Below are 20486 nucleotides of genomic sequence, written 5' to 3' on the forward strand. Positions count from 1 at the left end.
AGGATTAAAATTTAACAAAATAGTTCTCACAGGAAATTAAATCGTAAATCCCATAATGTATTCCTTTAGTTGTAAAAAGCAAGTTGTGTGTATTTTGACGCAACAAAAAATATACTAATCTGTATCTAGATTCATACAAGAAGGCACCACATTAAGTCAACATAAGAACCTTGAAATGAGAACGCAGTGTGCTTGTGTAAAGATGGCTGGTTCTCATCTTTGACGCCACATCGAAGTGCTCCAAAGGAGAGTTTAGGAATGAAGAGGAGGATAATAGAAAGAAACTTCATTATCACGTTGATTCAATTAAACTAAAACAAATTCCAGGAGATGCAGAAATTAAATAAAGGCGTCTGCATTCCAGCAAACGAAGCCCTGTTATTTTTGTCAGACAAGTGGACAAGAAGGCGAGGGGGAAGAGTGAGAGTAATGGAAAAGAGGCCTCAGGAGAGGTATGTAACTCGATCATCAGGGTATAAGAGCGTGCAGTTTGAAGCTAAATATCAAGTTCTATTTGAATGAATAGTTTGACATTTTGAGAAAACATACTTTTCTTGTGAGGAGTCTTGGGAGTCTGTACCAAGAGGCAACAGAGTTTACTCTGAACTGAAAATCTGCATTTAGCTTCTAGGTTATTCATTTTGACTTCATTAAGCCTCATTCATAGATTTTTTAGAATTAGGGATGCGGCTGCTTTGACTGACAGGTGGATATGTGGCTGTTTGCAAGGAGGCAAAACAATAATACCCCCCACCAACACACACAAACACAACATAAAAACAGTTAAAGGTACTGAGGTTTTGTAAAATATCATAAAGGGCTATTTTTAACTCTCAAGATTATGAATTAGTCCAATTTTTAAAAATGGATCTAAATGTTGTTTAAAGGCTTTATATGTGATTTTTTCATCCAGCAGATGTCGCCCTTGAGCACCAGCATGAAACCAAAACAACTCGCGCTGCATTGTTGTGTTAGCATGCTAATGCTAGCGATCTTTATTATGCTGGTATCTTCACACTGCATGTAAATTTACCTGAAATGAGCGTGATCTAGAAACACAGTTAAGCAGTGAGTACAGTATGTTATTCTTCTTTTCTCTAGTCCCTCAATTAAACAATTTTTATACGTGAGGGGAGGAGTCAGCCGGCTGTCCTGGCGATGTAAACAAAGTGAAGATAGGACTCTGAAAACTCTGAAAACATCACAGACAGTGGGACTCGGGTGTTACACCCATTGTAGACAGTCATGACTCACAGAGTTATTTTCAGAGGATATACTTGATTTATATTATATTTAAGAGTGAAAAATCACATATAAAGACTTTAAATAAGAAAGGCCCGGTCAAATTTGCAGTCATGATTTCACTACAACACTGGACTCATCATGGAATCATTAAGGTATAAAAAAAAATGACTCCATGAATGCTGCACAATTTGGCCTTTGCATTATTTTGATTTCATATCATTTCCCATTTTCTACTCAGTTTTTATGTCTTTTGTTCCCCCCTCTCCTGAGCGAGTGCGTCCCTCATTAGTTTCAGAGGTGGCACTTGGCCCCCCTTTGTGAATGACACATCCAGACCTGCAGGACAAGGAATCTGATTATGACGCCGCTCTGTGGGAGCTACAGGCGACCTGGTCTGCTGTTGTAGGGCAAAGCTGCTCTCCCCTCTTCCCTCATGTCATGTTTTCGCAAAGGCTCCACGTGGGAATAAGACCCCGAGTACATTCATCTCAGCCGTGATGGCATCTATATTAGGATGACAAATTTGCTCCTGTCACTTGATGAGGGACTGGGACTGCATATCAAGATGCAGGTAAAGTCAGGAAGACAGCGATTTGTAGCCCGGGCTGCATATCTCTTCCCCTCCTGCTCTCTAAAAACACACACACATGCTTATATTTGTCATCTATTTTTAGATTTAGAGAGGAGAGAAACATGAAAATGAAGAATTATGTAGTCGCTTTTGACGGTTTCCCCCAAAATGACAAGTGTTTGTGTGTTAGCGTTTAGACAGGAAGCCCCCATGATTACAAGCCATTCTGGGATAATTGTGATTCCTCCCTCCCTCCAGCGCTTATCCTTAGTGTATGATATTCCTGCTGGGCAGTTCCCTGCTCTCAGGCCAGATTACTACCAAGGCAAGCTGCAGACACTCACATGGGCTCCAGATTCGATTTCAGATAAGGAAAAATATCAGGGCATCCCGAGGGGAAAATGCTTCAATGCTGGCAGATTTCATTTATCTGAGAAGTGTGAAAGCAAGGATAAGGAGGGGGGGAGGGACAAAGTCGACCATGTAATATACTTCTACCAAGAAGCGTTTATGCAAAGGCTACAGAGAGAAGAAATGAGAGAACAAGAGGGGGGGACGCGTAGGAGGTAGATGGAGCCAGATAGTTCTTATGAATTTCATATTAAGATTTTATCATTTAGAGCAAGTAGCTAACAGAAGGCGTTCAGCCCGTCTCCCGTGTAATCTGCTAGAAGCTGTATGCTACATGGCAGCCGCTCAGTGTGCTGCTCTCTCTCTGCACCGTGTGCTGGTGACTGCAGGCACTTGGCCATATTGTGTGCACATTATTTATACGTCCCCGGTAATAAATAATGAGCACCTTGCTTGGTTGGCAAATCAAAATATCAACTGTTCATCATTTTCTACAGATTGTTTTTTCGGTTGTATGAGAGGATGAGTTAGGCACCAGTCACACACGGTTCACTGTGAGTCACTGAGTGACGGTGTCATAGTGTGACGCAGGCACTGACTTGGCAATGGAATTTACATAAGAAGTGGGCGAAGCCTCGGGTTTTCTGAAGTGACACTAATGTTGAAGTGTCTTACACCTGCATTTCTTTGTATTTGCCAGAAGAGGGTGACTCCACTCGCTGTAAAAAGAAGATCAATGTATGGAACCAGATTGGAAGTCAGACGTCTTCTAAATTGAATTATTAACATAGTAAAATGTTCAAGTCGTCTTTGAAGCAGAGTCATGTTTATCACTTAAGTGATCGTCCCATTTGGAGTATAAAATGGTAAATTGGAATATGGTTTAGACCGTTGGCCACCTGTGATTGACAAGCCTCACAGCAGCCTGTCACCCAGGATACAGTCAGATACAGTAACCATAGAGTGTATAAAACATGGACGCTGTGTCAGTGATGTCACCCACTGGTTTCTGAAGCCCAACAATGACAGAAAACAGACAAAGAGGTGGATCTGAGGCAGGCATTAGGCCTCCTGACAAACTACAACGAGCCCGCTTGCAGTCAAGAGTGTGAGTGTGTAATCACATTTATTTATGCTGTCAAACTGGGAGTTTTAACACAGGTGTGTGTGGGACTTCCAGGGCTTTTGCAGCCAGCCTCAAGTGGACACTCGAGGAACTGCAGTTTTTTTGCGCCTCTGCATTGGCTTCTATTTCAACACCAAAAAACAAAGTAGCATGTTTTATCTCCCTGCTGAGCTTGTCCTGTCAAGTTAGTTTTTGGTTGTCTGGTGAAAACAGTCTAAACTTGTAAACCGACCACTCGCTGTGAATGTTTGCAGAGGAAAATGCTCATGAAGGCTAAAGTCTGCTTAGCACCAACGGCCCTGCAGCAGTTACAGGCATTAAAATTAACAATATAGGAGTATCTTTATGGTGATGGTCATGCTTGTTTTTGTAGGTCATACAGCAGATCTATGATTTCTAGTCTGTTTTTATAACCAAATAAAATCTCCTCACAGGAGGTTTAAAAGGCAGAGGGGTGAATCAACATGGCCGCTGCTTTCTACTCTCTCCTCCCCGCCTAAAAGCTTTGTTTTAATATCAAGTAACTTTTGTGCTTTTCCAGATCGTGCCTTAGCCCTATCATACACCTCACAAAGTCTTGAATTAGCATTAGGGGCCATGAGCACGTCTGTTCCTGGAAAATGAGTTGATGGGGGTCCTCGGGGGGGGGGGGGGGGGGGGGGGGGGCTTCAGAAACATCAGCAAAGAGATTCAGCAGTGCCTTGAAGCAGCCGCGTTGAATAGGGCAGAGTTCTCAGGTACTCCAGAGGGAGCATGTTTAATGAGGGCACCGGCATGTGTACATTTTGAAGCAGCTCTCCATTTACCTCATTTCCATTTCTTCTTGTGCGTTACACCTTTACATTATCTCTGACCCCCCCCCCCCCCCCCCTCCCTCATGCAGCCTCACATTTTACACAGCGCAAACCCCCCTCTGGCGCTGTGCACCAAGCTAGCAGTTGACCTACTGCTCACTCACTCTTAAGTCTTTTTGTTTTCAGTTAGAAAGTAAATCTCCCTCTGTTATTGGAATTATGCGCTTTACTTTACCAACACAATGAGAAATGTATCCACCAACAGTCTTTGCATAGAGGGGGCGAAAGTGCACCGTTCTTTACTAACAGAGAAGTGCACAAACTTGTGTAAAGAACAAACTGTCAGAAGTAGAAGTAATCACACAACTTCTCAACTTCTTCTGAATAAGTACAGGCTTTAAAATGTTCAGTAAATTGGCAAAACTGAGTCCTCTGAAGGAAAGTTTCTATCACCTGCTTGTGTGAAAACATTTGAACCATACGTGGACTTGGTGGACTTTTAAAGTGAAACTGTCGCTCCACTGTGCAATCAGTTATTGTCTCGTGCGTTAAAGACTTAATCTTTGTGATGATGTGAAGGCGCATGTTGTTGTGATGTGAAATAAGTTGCCGTGATATTCATTGGCCTGGGGTTAAACGGCTACACTGGAGATTTATTTCTTTATTTATTGGTAGGAAAACCTGATATATAACTTAGATTACTTTCTGCTCCCAGTGAAGCTGCTAAACATGTTACAACGTTACATATAATATCTGCAGGGATGTACGTTTTCCTGGAGGCTCACTTTCCCTATAGCTATATTTGTCGCTGTCCTCTTCCTCTTAGCCTTGATGTGATAACCCCCCCTCTCTAGAGTAGATGCTCATGCAGGTCACCATGTGGTGGACACTGAAGCTTCAGTGTTTATCCAGCTCTGCATCAGTCTGTAAACCTTTCTGTGTTCTAACCTCTCTCCATTTTTCAAAAGCATCTCCAATGTTGATATTTTTAGGTTGGGTACAATCACTTCTCTTGACCGCTTCCATCGCTGCAACACCTGTTGACCTGATAACTGCTCTCATATCTGGCAAACCGAGGGGCGTCCAAAACGGCTGTTTGGGAGTGCCTACCTTCTCTGGTCCAAACAAATCCAGAGCATTCAGGAGCAGAATCTAAAGTTAGAAGGAGGACATACTGGCTGCTGCATTGTTGTCAGAGAAGCCAGCACTTCAACATAGCATGTTTCCTTAATGTCTGATCAGATAGTAAGAACACTTTATCATTTCACTCACTACATATCTTATTTGGACCTTTAACTTATTTTGAACTTGAAGAAGTTCTTGTATTTTATTAATGAGTCTTTATACAACTCTGCAACAATGGAATCAAATATTTGTCCGAGGAAGAACACATTTCAAGACAACTTGACAGATTAAATTAAGTAGTCGGTGGAATCCCTTTTTAGTTCAGACCTAGTTTTGAATGGATTTCATGGCTCAGGGTGTAACACAAATGTCATCACTAGCACACTGGGGAATGTGTGTATTTCTGGGTGAACCCAAAGCTTTTATGTTGTTCAGTGCACCCACTGCGCTCTGTGCAGAAGCTGCCTCCCAGCACCTTGTTAGACTGTCTGGGGTGCAGCGACTTGAGCCTGGAGGAAGATGTATGTGCAAGACAGGAACATGTGGGTACCAGGGGGAGGAGATGGAGAGCCTGCGACCATCCTTTTTTTTAATGACACTCTGATACTCCGCCTGAGGTCCAGTAGCAGCAACAGCTGCTTCATTTTAAATAAAGCAAAGCCTCGTTTCCCAAGAGGGACGGTGCCTCATAGCCGAGCAAGAGAAAAACAGCTGTCCACCACAGCCAGTTTTACGGCAAGCACAAGCAGTCAAAACAGAAAGGAGTAGCAATTATTCAGAGTTAATTGCCTTTGAGAAATGGCAGCATCTTTTTTTTGCATTAATTATCTGGTGTTGTGAAGAATCACACTACCTACAGAATGCACTCAGTGGCCTGCTCATATTCAAAGAATAAAAAAATACCTCAGGTAGTTACTGACAGCACTGAGCACTGAAGGTGGATATGCAACCTCGTGTTTTGATGTTTCTTACATTGACTTCGTTGGAGTCAGAGAAGCCAGATTGTTTAAGCGAGAAGGCTTTTATTTACTATAAAAAACATGTTGTTTTTTTACTGTAGACAATAATTAAAAGAATACTGAGCTTCTTTTCACATTTGATATCTTTTCAGGGATGTATTTTATGCATTCATCCTCAAAATGGTCCCACTGTGATGTCCAGATGTCCCAATGTTTTTATAAATGCACATCACGAGTCAGGCCTTTCATTGCAAAACCTTTATTTTTGGATGCAAGCGTTTGTTTATGACTGCAGAGTGTGCAGCTGTACGGGGTAACACAAACACACCTTGCTCAGTGAAACCCTCATTTTATGGTTGACGACATTTCAGCAGAAATCTCGACAATTCATTTCCTGGGTAAAAAAAAGAAAAGAAAAGACGAGGCACCTGGTGTTGTTTGTTTGTCTTTTGCATATATTTTTGGTTTTGCTTATTGAGGGATGTGTTTTTGGCAGCGTCTGTTTGGGGGGCTTTGTTGATCCATTTGCTGACAATCACAGAATCTGATGTAAATCCTCCTCGGCGAGGATGCAGAGGAGAATATCTCCCATTTTTTACCCCCGCTGCTTGTTCCCCCTATTGTTCATCGCTCTCTCCTCTGAGTCACCGAGCCAATCTGTCGTGCCACCATGACGCCTCACATCAGAGCTTTTCTTTTAATTGTGCAAAAGCCGGAGAATCAAGATGTTTTCAACATGATACGTTTTAAGCATGCTATATATATGTGTGCAAGTCTTTCTTCTTCACATCTGAGCTGTGATAGTGTAAAAATTCCACTCCATTGTCTTCCAGCCTTTTTTTGCTAAAGTCTGCGTATGTGTGAGAGAGCATGATGTTGACAGCTTGGCAGACCAGCAGTAGGAAGAGTGTGGGCGAAGGCCAGGCAACACACCGAGCTGAACTCACAGTCTTAGAGGCCCACACGCCTTCATTATTCAGTTGGAATCTATCGAGCATCTGGGACTAAATTATTCATCAACATCGACCTAGTTCCAGGGCGCTAAGTTAGATACTTGGATGTCATCAGGCGTTCTTGATAAGAGCCGCTGCTGAAGTGTGTGATAGCTGCCATGGGTAAATTCATCCCAACCATGAGGCGTTTCTGCATGCTGACCACGCCGACGTGTGCATTTCTCCCTCCCTCAACTTCTCTCTCTCTCTCTCTCTCTCTCTGTGGCACGTTAATAATGTGCTGCAGCGAGAGTGAAGCTCAGGACAAGAGACTCCTCCCAATTAGCCCCGGTGCCGACCACAGCTCTGGTCAGATCTGGACGAGAACAACATCAGTGTAAACTAGAGCAAGGGAGAGAAACAATGGCCGCACTGTCCGAGCAGGAAGTCGACCATGAAACAGATTCCTCTGCTTTTAGGGACATGCGAGGTCCGGCTTCAAGATGTGGTGCCAATTACAGACGAGATATAAATGACATTTTTACAGCTGCAGTGTTGGCTTCAACTAGAATCTTGATTGTGCGCTTGATATGATTTATTAAGATTATCTTGAGGTATAAACAGATCATGAGGAAAGAAGTCAGCACACATTACAAAAGGTAATAGCATTTGAACTGTTATAATGATAATAACAATGATTCTGACTTATTCTCTGTTTGTTTTTCTATAAGAGTATATTAAGTAAAAGGGCCATGCTCTATACTTTGAATAATCAATGGGTGGATATGAACTCTATTCTTTTAAATCCTGAAATAAAGATACTTAAACCTCTCCTCTTTGCAAAGAAACAGGGATTCTAATAAAGGATTTTGCATGTAGAAAAATGTCTAACACATTTTTAAAACGTGGTTTAATTTGCAGAAATACATTATCAAGAATCTTGATCCATCAGATCTGGACGGTAATTTAGCTCTTTGTTACCTTAAAACCTTTAAGCTTTAGGTTGCTGTGAGCGCTCTCAGTCAGGAAGCTGAAAACTGTTATTTATTTACTTGTTGACCGATTCAGACATGACAGCATGCTCCGTGGTTGCATCATTCTCTTACAAATGGACGGGCATGTTATTTTATTATTTTTATGAACTTCAGTAAAATCGATTGATTCTTGGGGGCACTGGTGGTGCAGTAGTTAGTGCGCGCACCCCAAGTATGGAGGGTGTAGTCCTTCAGGCGGGCAGCCCGGGTTCGAATCCGACCTGTGGCTCCTTTCCTGCATGTCATTCCCCTCTCTCTCTCTCTCTCTCTGATTTCCAACTCTGTCCACTGTCCTATCTCTCCAATAAAGACACAAAAAGCTCCCCAAAGAAATCTTTAAAAAATAAAAAATAAATAAAATCGATTGATTCTCTGAAGAGAGGATAGCAATGGTTCTACTTCCTTTTCTCCATGTTTGGAGGGCGGACTCTTTGCACGATGAAGGTCTAGTAGGTTTATCCAAACATTACCAATAAATGTATTGAGACATCGAGCAGGAATGCTTAAAATGTCTGATGGACACTTGACTCCCCTGTGCATCTGATATATGAAATAGACGGGCAGATTACCTTTCAATATGAAGAAGAATAAAAGGAGTTGATGCGATTTCTCATTTTTCAAATAATAATCCTTCTTTTCACATAATATGCCACTTCTGGTTATAGGGATTACTTCCTGCTACAGTTGTTTGTTTAAAATTGAGACAGCCTGAGGAGATCAGTTATCCATTAGGACTCTTATTACTAATGGATTTAGTGTGGTATGTATAAATACATTGCTATGAAGTATCTGAGATAATCAGGCAACGATCTGTTAGGGGGACAAATCTGCCACTTTTATGTGGAATTAAGCAGACAAAGGATTTGAGATGTGATGATGATGATGATGATGATGAAGTGTGTGTAAGCCACTTTTCCTTTTGAGTTTTCAATCAAGACAGAATTTACCGTCTGATAATGGTGCAGCTTTTTTTAGCATCCTAAAAAAAAAGTATTGGGATTCACAGCGGATCATAATGAGCGGCAGATTATGGCCATTGAGTTAAAAATATAAATTTTCTTATTGTCACTGATCGGCAATGTAACAAGAAGCAGCTTGCAAAACAAGAGCTTATTTCCCAAAAAAAAACAAAAAAACAGGGCTTACGACAGGGAGAAAAAAAAAACAGAGAGGCAAAAGAAAACAGCGAGCATCCTCAGAGGAATACATTACCAGGACAGCGGAGGCATGCTTCGGTATAAACCCTTCAGATGCCTTCAGTGTCCTCCTGACTTTCAGCCCGTCTCCAAAGAGATGTGTTGTGTGCCAGAGAGCATTCATCAAATTAGACCGCAGAGAAAACAATGTGAAAACCCGCGGCTCTCCGTGGAGACATGCCGACAGGTTATCACAGAGAAGGTGTCTCTAGCACTCGAGCACCCGGGCAGCAGCAGCAGCAGCACAGCAGTCTGTCTGAAGAGCAGCCCCCCTTGTTTTTCCCCCCCCCCTCCTCCCTCAGCCCAGGATTAAGAGGGGAAAACATGCATTCAGAAGTGTACAGATGTAGTGCATTAAAGTGAGGCCACAGACTGCATACAGTAGTAGACAGTGGCATTGGACACTGGTGCAGACAAGCATTAATGGAGAGCAGATAAGTGTGTGTGTAGGGTAATGGATCTCCCGGTGTCAGGCAGAATGAGACGGCGCTGACTAAGCTTTAAGAAACACACATGCAGGCCCCATGGCTCGGTTTGGACATCTCATTAGGGAGACCGTTATCAATCCTCAGAGATCGAAACGCAGCATGACAGAGCTAAAAAAAGCACAAGGAGCACCTTAAGCTGAGTCAGGATGGACTTTCCTGGTCCACATCCCCGTTAATGGTTCAATCAGTGCATGAGCCAAGGTCAGTCGATATCTGCGCGTTACCGCCAGGTCTACAAAGATTCATTCAAGTGTTTTTGTAAAGCATCAATGGCATCTTAAAGCCTCTGGAAGTCCAGATCCAAAAACAGGTTTCTAACTTACAACTTACTGTAAATAATGGAATGCACCAAAAAATATATAATCATAAAAATTATACATTTTATTCATGTAGCGCTTTTTCAAGTTAGAATGTGCAACTTTTTGATCCAGTAGATGTCGCCCTTGAGCAACACCTTAAACCGAAACAAACTTCTTTTTGGCGACACGTTGGCTATTCTGAAGCCTCCGTTCTCCTCCAGCGACACACCTCCAACCCCTCTCCACTCTCGTCCGCAGGAAGGAGTTGTCAATTAGAACGCACCATTAGGGGCAAGTGTGATCTCGAGATACAAAAAGCAGGTAAAAAGACCTTACTCATTGTTATGTTACAGAAAGCAGTTAAAAGACCTTACTTATTGCTATATTACTAAGATCCGGCCTATCCATCATGAGCACTTTAGCAAAGCAGCAAAAGTTACAGTGGTAAGAAAAAACTGACCTAGCTTCACGTTGCACATATTTGACACAATTAACACAGAATGAGAGAGGAGGGTGGCTTCATAGGAGCGCAGACAGCGAGAAGGAGTGTGGGTGGTGGAGCAAATCAGTTAGGTAGGAGGGGGCCAGGTTGTTAAAGGAACCTGGTCTCCCTAACATTGTTCCTGCAGAGTGAAACAGGTTGTGGTGCATGATTAATTTAATCATCAACCGCATGTCTGCAACACAAAGAAAACTGTCAAAATATAATCATTTCTGAATAATGTAAAAATAATTGCTGCTTGGTTTTGATCCTGAATTTCCACAGATTGTATTAGAGTGTGTTTAAGTGGTCACTCCTGACTGGGAACATCTTGTGACACAGTGAGATAAGTGTGAAAAACCCATAAAGAGCTTAGCAGAAGCTGAAGGTAATCATTGCCTGATATTTCTTAAATCCATTCGGCTAGGACGAACATTTTTGGAGACATGTTTTTTGATGTGTTTCTTGAAGTTAAAATTGAGATCTCTGATACTGAAATGCTCAACAATTTATACGACCTCTCCGTTAACAAGCATGTCAGGCTGATGTGTGCTACTTCTCTTGATTGACAGATTCATGCCCACAGCTCCCGTTAAAGAGTTAGATAACAGCGAGTTAACCAATCCGATACTTTGATCAGGGCTGCAGAGAGTTTGGAAGCAGCTTGCTCTCTTGTATTGACAGACGGAGGTGTAAAGTGTAAAGTGATGACAGCGGTTGTCTATATTTGTCTGCGAGACCTTTATTGATCTATTTTTGGTAATGGGCGTTTAGTGTTGGCAGAGGGACTTGAGAAAGGTAATTAAATTAGCACTAGTCAACATTACAGAGCCAAATCAAGATCATTGTTTTCATAACTTTATTAAACCAATAAAAGCCATCTCAGCGTACATGGCTTGTAAATGATAAATGATAAATCAACTTGAGTTGTGTAGCACTTCTCCAGTCTTCTTAAACATCGACACGTTGCTGCAGGAGCTGGGGGTCAAACCACGTATCTTCCTCCAATGGAGACGGCCGACTCTACCAACATAGCCGCAGCTGCCCCCTTGTGTCTGCTTACTGCAACTACAATACACATGGCAAAACATTTTGGCATTTTCTCATCAGCTCCACGGGGCAGAAACGTGCTCAAACTAGGATACATGTTAAAGATGTTTTTTAAAAATGCAGAGAGGGTCGTGCACAGAAGGGTTTCAAGACCGATGTAGAGCTGGCTAAACACTGAAGCTTCAGAGTCCACCACATGGTGACCTGAGTGAGCATCGACTCTAGAGAGGAGGGGGCGGGGGGGAGACAGCTCTCTCCACTGTTTTGAATTTAGACTGCAGTTCCCATTTTAAACACTAGGTGTCAGAGTTACATATTGCTCCTTTAAATGTCGAATTTTTAGATGTTGTGTTTCTACTCTGATCCTGAACAGGATTATTCAAACATGAAGTTCAGCGCTGCACAACAGTAATTTTAATATGCACCATTTCTGAAAGCAGGGACGGTGAGATGTCCATCAAACATAATCAGAAAACACCCACACAGTCTTGATACATGGCTAAGATTGGAATGCCTTCTAAGCAAACTGACTTATTTGAGATTTCTTACAAAGCTTTATTTTGAGGCTTTTTATGTCTTCATTTAGAGATAGGACAGTGACAGAGTCAGAAATCAGGGAGAGAGAGGGAGAGAGAGAGAGAGAGAGGGGGGGGGGGACAACATGTGGGAAAGGAGCCACAGGCCGGACTCCAGCCCGGGCTGCCCGCCTCGAGGACCACAGTCTCCACACATGGGGCACGATGCAAACCACTAGGCTACCGCTGCCCCAGATCCAGATTTTCTGATAGTTATCCACTCATTTCTTGTGGATGCTTAAAGAGAGTCAACTTTCATATCATGTTACTACTTAAAACACATTTCTTTGGGCTATAACTATTAAAATAGACACTGTACTTTCAATCTATGAGTCTTCATAAGGAGCAATGGTAGAAGGTTTCTCTCTCTCGAGTATTTCTTTTCTTACACTTTTTCCGAGTTTCAAACTCCCGGCTGTCTCCCGAGGTTCTCTCAGTACGTCTCAGAGGAGTGCGTTCTCATGCAGCTCTGAGCAGAGGCAGATAAATGAGCGGTGCTGTAGGTTCACCACGGCTTCAGCACTTTACCGCTAGATTAATGATGCTTTGCCAGCCCAGAGCCTTTTCCTTTTAGCCTTTTAAAAGTACCTCCATAAAATGAACTACAGGTACATCTTGTTTATATGCTTATGTAGTAGGAGCATCTTTCCTGTGGCCATGATGCTCACCGCTTCAGTAAACCTGACTCGGCCGAGCTAATGAACCAAACACAGAAATACAGCAGTTCTAGAAACTTCAGGCAGAGATCCGTTTAGACCAGGAAATCAGTAAGTAATGTAAGGGCTGCAACTAATCACGATTTGGATAATCCACTAGTCATGGATTATTGAAATGATTAATCGACTTATCAAATAACTTTTTACGCAATAACTCAAACTAAACTAAACTTATGTTTTTGTCTTGCTTTAAACAACACTACGGTGAGTGTAAGATGGTTGATTCTGTTTAGCCTGGTTGCTATAGTAACATGTTGATAAAAGTTAGCCCAGCTGTGTGGATGGGAGAAAAGGAGAGAATAAAGATGAAGTGATCTGGAGGAAGTTTTAAACGGAAGGGACTGAAATTGTAAGAAAGTTTAAAATTGCTGCATCACTTTAACTTTGGATAAATGACAAATATGATTTTTTTTTTTTTAAAGAGCGACGTCTTGCATGCACTTGTGCATCACAGAGCTGCTCCCATGATAAGTAATGTCTGCTTTACAGATCTCGGTTAGCAGGGTTGAGTTTCTGAATAGCTAAGGCGGTAACTGTAGGCTGTAGAGCGAGTAACGAGAGAGACCTGGAGACTGACAGTGTTATGTTGTTGTCTCAGAAAAATGGCGATTGGACCTCAGAACTCAATCCAGGCTCCCTCATCTTGCTTCCTGCTGAGGAGTTAAAGTGAAGAGGGTTAGTCCTCAAGTTAGTCCTCCTCAAGGAGCAGACAAATAAGTCTCCCCTGCGCTTTCTGGACACGTTAAGGACTCTGAAGCGAGACATTTTAATAAACTTTTTTGCTGCATCATGAGTGAAATGAGAGAGTTCTGAAGTACTTTGGCTTGATAGCCGCCGCCATTATTTCTGTTTTGTTTCGGCTCTCTGTCGCTGTTTGAATACACTACTGTAACACAATTTAGTTTGAATATAATATGTATGTAGGAAATTTCAGCAGATTATCTATCTTTACTATCTCAGCAGAGATAAAAGATGCAAGATGGCCCATTTAGCAACTAGGCTCAGGAAAACTATTTTTCCTCCAGACTCGTCTTGAATGAAGCATGATGACACAACAGACAATTCAATTCATTAAATTCATCAAACTAATTTTAGCAGACGGCGTTGTGTATTCATTGCACCTCTACCTGATTTTTCCGCCGCATGTCACAAGCAGCGCCGGAATCTTCACATGCTTATCCCGTGTCATTTAGGACAGCTCCTTCAGTGTCTCCTTTTCGGGCATCCCAGCCCGGCCCAACCTGTCAGTTTTCATCACTGTGGCTAAATTGCATGGTAAGCCCCTCACATAGCAGCACATTGAATGGTCACGGGTGAAAAAGAAGCCAAGCGTAGTTGGAGGACACCATGAATCGGTAATGTTATTGGATTTCAACCAGGTCATGACCACATCGAAATGTTGACCTACACACTAATCCATGCTGGCAGAGTGATGCTCGGTAACATGTGAATTCATTTTAAGTGTTGATTCAGAGGCTTACAACCCCCCAAACACACACACACACACACACGCACACACACACACACACACACACACACACACACACACACACACACACACACACACACACACACACACACACACACCCAGTACTCACAGGATTCATTTAGAAGTGTAGCATAGGGCTGATATTTTGATACGATCAGACAGAATTGGACTCAGACGTGGCTTACGGGCACAATTGAGCTCCAGTTAGAGTGATCAACACACAGCCTTTGTCCTTGGAGGCTGGAATGATGAGGATATTATTTTATAGCTACATTATGAAACTATATATCATGATTCCCTGTCACGTAAATAAGAGTCTCTAACAACAGACAATGATACACTTACTCAGTATTGTACAGTCATACAGGCATGTCCATGTTATGGAAATACAATCTGAAGGTCAGACCTAATGATTGCATTTAACAATCAAAACACATAGATTTATAATAACTATATTTATTCATTAGTTTGTATTCGTATAGGGACTAGTATGGTGGTAGTAAACAATGTACTACTGCATTTATAGCCTTAGCTGATTTGCTGAGCCTTTCAAATAGCTAACACTCAACAACAATTATGTAATCTTATCCACTTCCTGTCTTAAATTTTAAATGATATCATTATTAGAGGCTTGATGGTTGTCAGTGCTGCTTTTTTTTCTCAATAATATGTAAAAAATAAATCATCACATTAAGCAAACATGCTATGTTGAAGTGCTGGCTTCTCTGACAACAATGCAGCAGCCAGTATGTCCTCCTTCTAACTTTAGATTCTGCTCCTGAATGTTCTGGATTTGTTTGGACCAGAGAAGGTAGGCGCTTTTAAGGCGACCCCCCTACACGGCCGTTTTGGACGCCCCTCGGTTTGTCAGATATGAGAGCAGTTATCAGGTCAAACCAACAAGAGAAGTGGTTCAGATAAAAGTGATTGTACCCGACCTAAAAATATCAATATTGGAGATGCTTTTAAAAAAATGGAGAGAGGTTAGAACACAGAAAGGTTTACAGACCGATGTAGAGCTGGATAAACACTGAAGCTTCAGTGTCCACCACATGGCAACCTGAGTGAGCATTGAGTCTAGAGAGGAGGGGGCGGGGGGGGGGAGACAGCTCTCTATGATGTTTTGAATTTAGACTGCAGTACCCATTTTAAATGCTACATGTCCAAGTTTCATATTGCTCCTTTAATGTTGACTGTGAGAAATGAGCTCTTATACCAAGCTGCAATTGACAGCTGACTGCTCGTTTGACGTGCGATCTGTATGGAAACTGAAAACATCACACATCTGAAAACCTGCTACAAGATACATCACTTTTGCAAATCATGTACAAACAACAAAAATAAGGTTTAGATGAAACTGTAAATAAATAAACTGTAATTTCATCTCATAAATAGCTGGTTCTGATGTCTGCACCTTTAATTATGAGATCAAAGACTCTCTTGTAAGGAGATAAACTGATATCCATATTCATTATTGGATTGGACGCTGGTGATGGAGCTGAAGGCATCGAGCCGCAGCTTTTTATGACCCGACTGTGGAGACTGAAACATATAAATATGAACGGGCACACACCTCCACTCAGGTTACTCTATAGGGAGTTAACCTACATCTCTTACACCCACGTCACATTGCTTCCTCTCCTCCGCTTGCAAATATATCTGAAGGACAGAGTTGAAAGCAGAGGAGAGGAGGGGGTGCGAGAGGGGAGAGAGAGAGAAAGAGACTGACAGTGGTAAGGTGGGAAGACGAGAGAGAGGGAGTATTGATTTCTTGATTCCTGCACCTCTGCCAGTGAGTGCAGAGTGTCAAGATCTCCCGCCAGGAAAAACAAATCACAAGGCTGAAGTGATGGATGTGGCACTCCAGGATCTGGCGGTTTTGCCATCTGGATGGCCGACACTGTATATCAGCCTCATGCACAGCAAATTAAATTTACATTTGGACGGCTTCCCCGGGCCTCACCCAGCGCAGATGCACCCAAACAGCCCACCACCACAAACTCCCTTAATGGCTTTGGTCTATCATTTCCAGGTCTATTATGTAAAGACGATTTTTTTTGGTCCGTGTACAGAATGTCAAAATGATGTTACAGTCGCAATAGAATCACATTATGCGCAGCCAAATGGATGTTAAACAACATGACATCACCTTTAATTTCTTTAGGATGAGTCAATGCTAATCCAACTTGCAGATGTATTTTTGATGCACACTCAAACATTAGAAATAACAACACAAATTGAATAAAATCTCAGGTCCGTCTTCATCTTTGCAGCCTAATGCCTTTCAAACCGCCGTTTCCGTTTGATATTTAATTACTGTCACAGGAATGCAAACCCCAGAGTCTGAAACCTTTAAGTAAAATAAATATTGTCAAACATCCACTTGAGGATTTAAAAATATTAGCACAAAAAAGGATAAGTAGAGGTGAAGAGGCTAAATATATAGCGGCAGGTTGTTCTGCTTAGCGGGCGCTCCATAACGGCAAATCTACCCCGGCCCTGAAGAGGCTGCCACGCTTTAAATGAAATGACCTTTAACGCAGAGCTGATCAAATGGCCTGAAGCAAGACTATAAAAGAACATTGCAGTATAATGTTTTACAGTGCACTTTTTCTTTTTTTTTTCTAGTCTTTTGTTTGCCCTTTCCCATTTTCCGAGGAGGGTGAAATGTAGTGTTTGGCAGGTGAGGAAGTACATTTCAAACAGTCTGCAATGGATTTAGTATGAGAGCAGACGTGGCAGCAGAATAATGAAGCACTACATATATACTGTATGTGTGGTTTTATGTTTATTTCGTCTGTAGGAGAGATTCTGAATCACATGGAGAGAAATAAGGGGGAAAAAATGTTGTTCTAAACGTCTGCCGCTCTGCCCTTTCTTTTCCAATCTCTCTTTTGAGCTCTCATGGCTGCTTGTCCTCTAAATGTCAGAGGTGTTTTGTGATGGCTCTTAACAATCCCTTGAAGGGCTATGCAAAGACACACACTGCAGCACAAATTGAGCATGTGAGTTGACATTTGTGTGGTGAACTTTAGCCACTGCTCTTCCCCAATAATCAGATCTTATTTCTGCAAGGGAAAAAACGTTGCCTGGAAAGCAGCCGCTACAGTGCCAGGCGGCGTGTGACTGTGTTGACAGATAAATCCAGCAGCCAAACGGCGGAGCTGTCTGGATTCACATCTCGTCTACGCCGCTCTCCTTAACCTAACCCCTCTGGAAACTCCACTATTGACAGTTTAGATTGGGGGGCCGTCTTACCCCCATTGGTGCAGCTAAGCAATCACATTCCCTCACTGCTCTTTTGTTTGCCTCTCTCTCTTTTTCAGACAACCGATGACTTGCTGGTGGCGTCAGCCGAGTGTCCGAGCGATGATGAGGACATTGATTCCTGTGAGCCGAGCTCAGGTGGGTTAGGTTAGTCATCTTTTTTTATTCTACTTCTCTCTGGGTGTGTCAGTGTGTCTCTGTGTGTCATAGTCCACCCTCACCAAGACACTCCAGGCTCACACGCAGTGTTTAAATGAGCAGATTTAGTTATAGTAAAAAGCCAGGACGCTTCTGAGAGGCAGAGCTGCCCTTCTCGTCTGGTTTTTCATAGCCTGCAAAAGAAGTGAGCTGGAAGATGGTCATTAGGTCTGTCTGGGAAGTTTCCATTCTGCCACCAAGTTTGCAGGAATGTGACGTGTGCATTAAAACTTACAAAAAAGCAGAAACTGTGATTGAAAATGTATTTTCAATCAATGATTCTGTTAATGGAAGCAATTTAGCGACTTCTCTGGATAGCCTCGGTCAATTCGTTAAGAAGGTCAGTTAGGCTTAGGATAAAGAAAAGTTCAGAATTAGATCAGACAACTTCTCTATTTCACATTGCAAACTGCAGCTAGGAACTGGTTAGCCTAGCTTAGCATAAACACCGGATAGAGAATATAACTATAAATCTGTACTTTTACTAAAGGTGCAAAAAACAACAGTACATCATCTCGAAAGCTCACTACCTTGGGCAAATTTTCTTGATAATAAAAGAGATAAAACTAAATACTAATTCTAAAGACCTAAAGGTCAGAGCAAGGCGAGTAGACTCCGGCTGTTTACATTTATTTTGACAAAATCTGCTGGATCTAGACTAAGGGTCTATGTCCACCACAAAAAAAAGTTTCCTTTATCTGGGTGAGAACAGCAAAACAACAACGGCGATCCACTCCGTGCAGACTCTGGTTGAAAAATTGGCGTTATGTTAGCGCCCAACACAGGGATATTCTGGCCTCATCCTGTTCAACGGGAGGAGGCTGAAGCATGCTGTCCATTTGTATATACAGTCAGGACCTACTTCATACAACACAGACTTTGGAGTAACATCAACGCTCTCATGTGTCTCTCAGAGAAACACAGATTGTTATGTATAATGCATTTACACAGATTGTAGGAAGGAAGCGCTTCATTCCTAATTTAGCCTCTTCCTCAGGTTTATAATGAACTTGAAAAAAAAGATCAGGACCTTTGAGATTTAACTCACCTACGACTAGCAGTTTAACACAACATCTCATGTCTCCGACGACTGCATGCATAACTAACTCTCCAGACTGCCTCGAGGTGTTTGTGTACGTGTCAAAGCAGCTGTTATAACCCTGTTTTTAATTGTGCACCTCTTCTGTCTTCATTAGCTCATGGCATTTGTTAATGCACAATCAGGGGAGTTCTCAGGAAGACGAAACGCACAGTTGTATGTATCACACCCACGTGATTTCAACACAGGATATCAAACAGGGTAAACCCAGAGAGGAGAGTGGGAAATACAAACAGTCTGCAGAGGGTCCCCACTGTGGTTCATTAAATCCTACAGTGAGCAGTGGGAGTTCATTTTGTTTATTTTTCTTGTATGATTGTAGTATCTGTAGGTATCATCCCTGGAGTTTATGACTGAGGCACATATCAGGTGTTTGTCTTCATGAAACAAACAAATGTATCTGTAGCTTTTGATATGCGTTCAAGGGTTTTCATAAGGGATGTTCCTAGGCACATAATTTCCTAGTCAATTTAAAATCAGACTAACCATTACATATTTATTTGCTCCATATTCCAGTTTAAAGGCTTTATATGTGATTTTTCACACTGAAATGTAGAAATCAAGTATATCCTCTGAAAATAACTCTGTGAGTCATGACTGTCTACAATGGGTGTAACACCCGAGTCCCACTGTCTGTGATGTTTTCAGCGTTTTCAGAGTCCTATCTTCACTTTGTTTACATCGCCAGGACGGCCGGCTGACTCCTCCCCTCGTGTATAAAAGTTGCTTAATTGAGGGACTAGAGAAAAGAAGAATAACATACTGTACTCACTGCTTAACTGTGTTTCTAGATCACGCTCATTTCAGGTAAATTTACATGCAGTGTGAAGATACCAGCATAATAAAGATCGCTAGCATTAGCATGCTAACACAACAATGCAGCGCGAGTTGTTTTGGTTTCATGCTGGTGCTTTAACCTGACGCAGCCTGCATACACTGTTATCTAAATTTTCAAAATACTACCAAACAGCACTGCTCCTATGAGATGCTATCCATTCATAGTTCTTGTTTACATCTTGGTAGTAGAGTTCAGAGAGCAGGCTGTTTATCCTGAGCTACAGCCCCTGCTAGTGGCGGGCAGCTGTATTGCAGTTTTAGCACTACATTTGAGCGGCATCGAGGGCCAATTTCTTAATTATTTGTAATCAAACTAGTAATTCTCGACTAATTGCACACATGCCTACTTTGGATACGTTTGAACCAAAAAGAAGCACTTCTTTCACCACAAAGACTTTGGGAATAGCTCTATTTTTATCAGCCCCGTCTCTGACAAATTGGGATGGTAAATCTGTTTGTTCTCTGCAATGCCGCCAGACTTTTAATCTCTTACCTTGCCACACATGGAAGGCAATTAAGTCCAACCCTAGCGCCTGCCTATGAATAGAAGGATTTTCAAATGCATTCTGAAGTGATGAGAGGCACAGAGAACAATTAAGTCCCCCCCCCCACTCCATCTAGGTGTGCTATCGATCAGTATGTGGTCATAAAGCC

The 20486-nt window shown here is 42.1% G+C and overlaps 1 protein-coding gene across 17 annotated transcripts in view; it reads left to right on the forward strand.

The window, feature by feature from the left end:
* LOC109983199 (neurexin-1a) overlaps positions 1-20486 on the forward strand; it is a 338575-nt gene that overhangs the window by 301351 nt on the left and 16738 nt on the right. For 12 of the 17 annotated variants that reach the window (XM_065959877.1, XM_065959887.1, XM_065959882.1 and 9 more), the window contains one exon: positions 17758-17845. In XM_065959877.1, coding sequence (XP_065815949.1) covers positions 17758-17845 — 88 coding nt within the window. The remainder of the gene's footprint in view (positions 1-17757; positions 17846-20486) is intronic. The other 5 variants (XM_065959879.1, XM_065959888.1, XM_065959884.1 and 2 more) reach the window with 1 other exon arrangement.

The sequence above is a fragment of the Labrus bergylta genome, chromosome 10, assembly GCF_963930695.1.
Source record: "Labrus bergylta chromosome 10, fLabBer1.1, whole genome shotgun sequence".
NCBI lineage: Eukaryota > Metazoa > Chordata > Actinopteri > Labriformes > Labridae > Labrus > Labrus bergylta.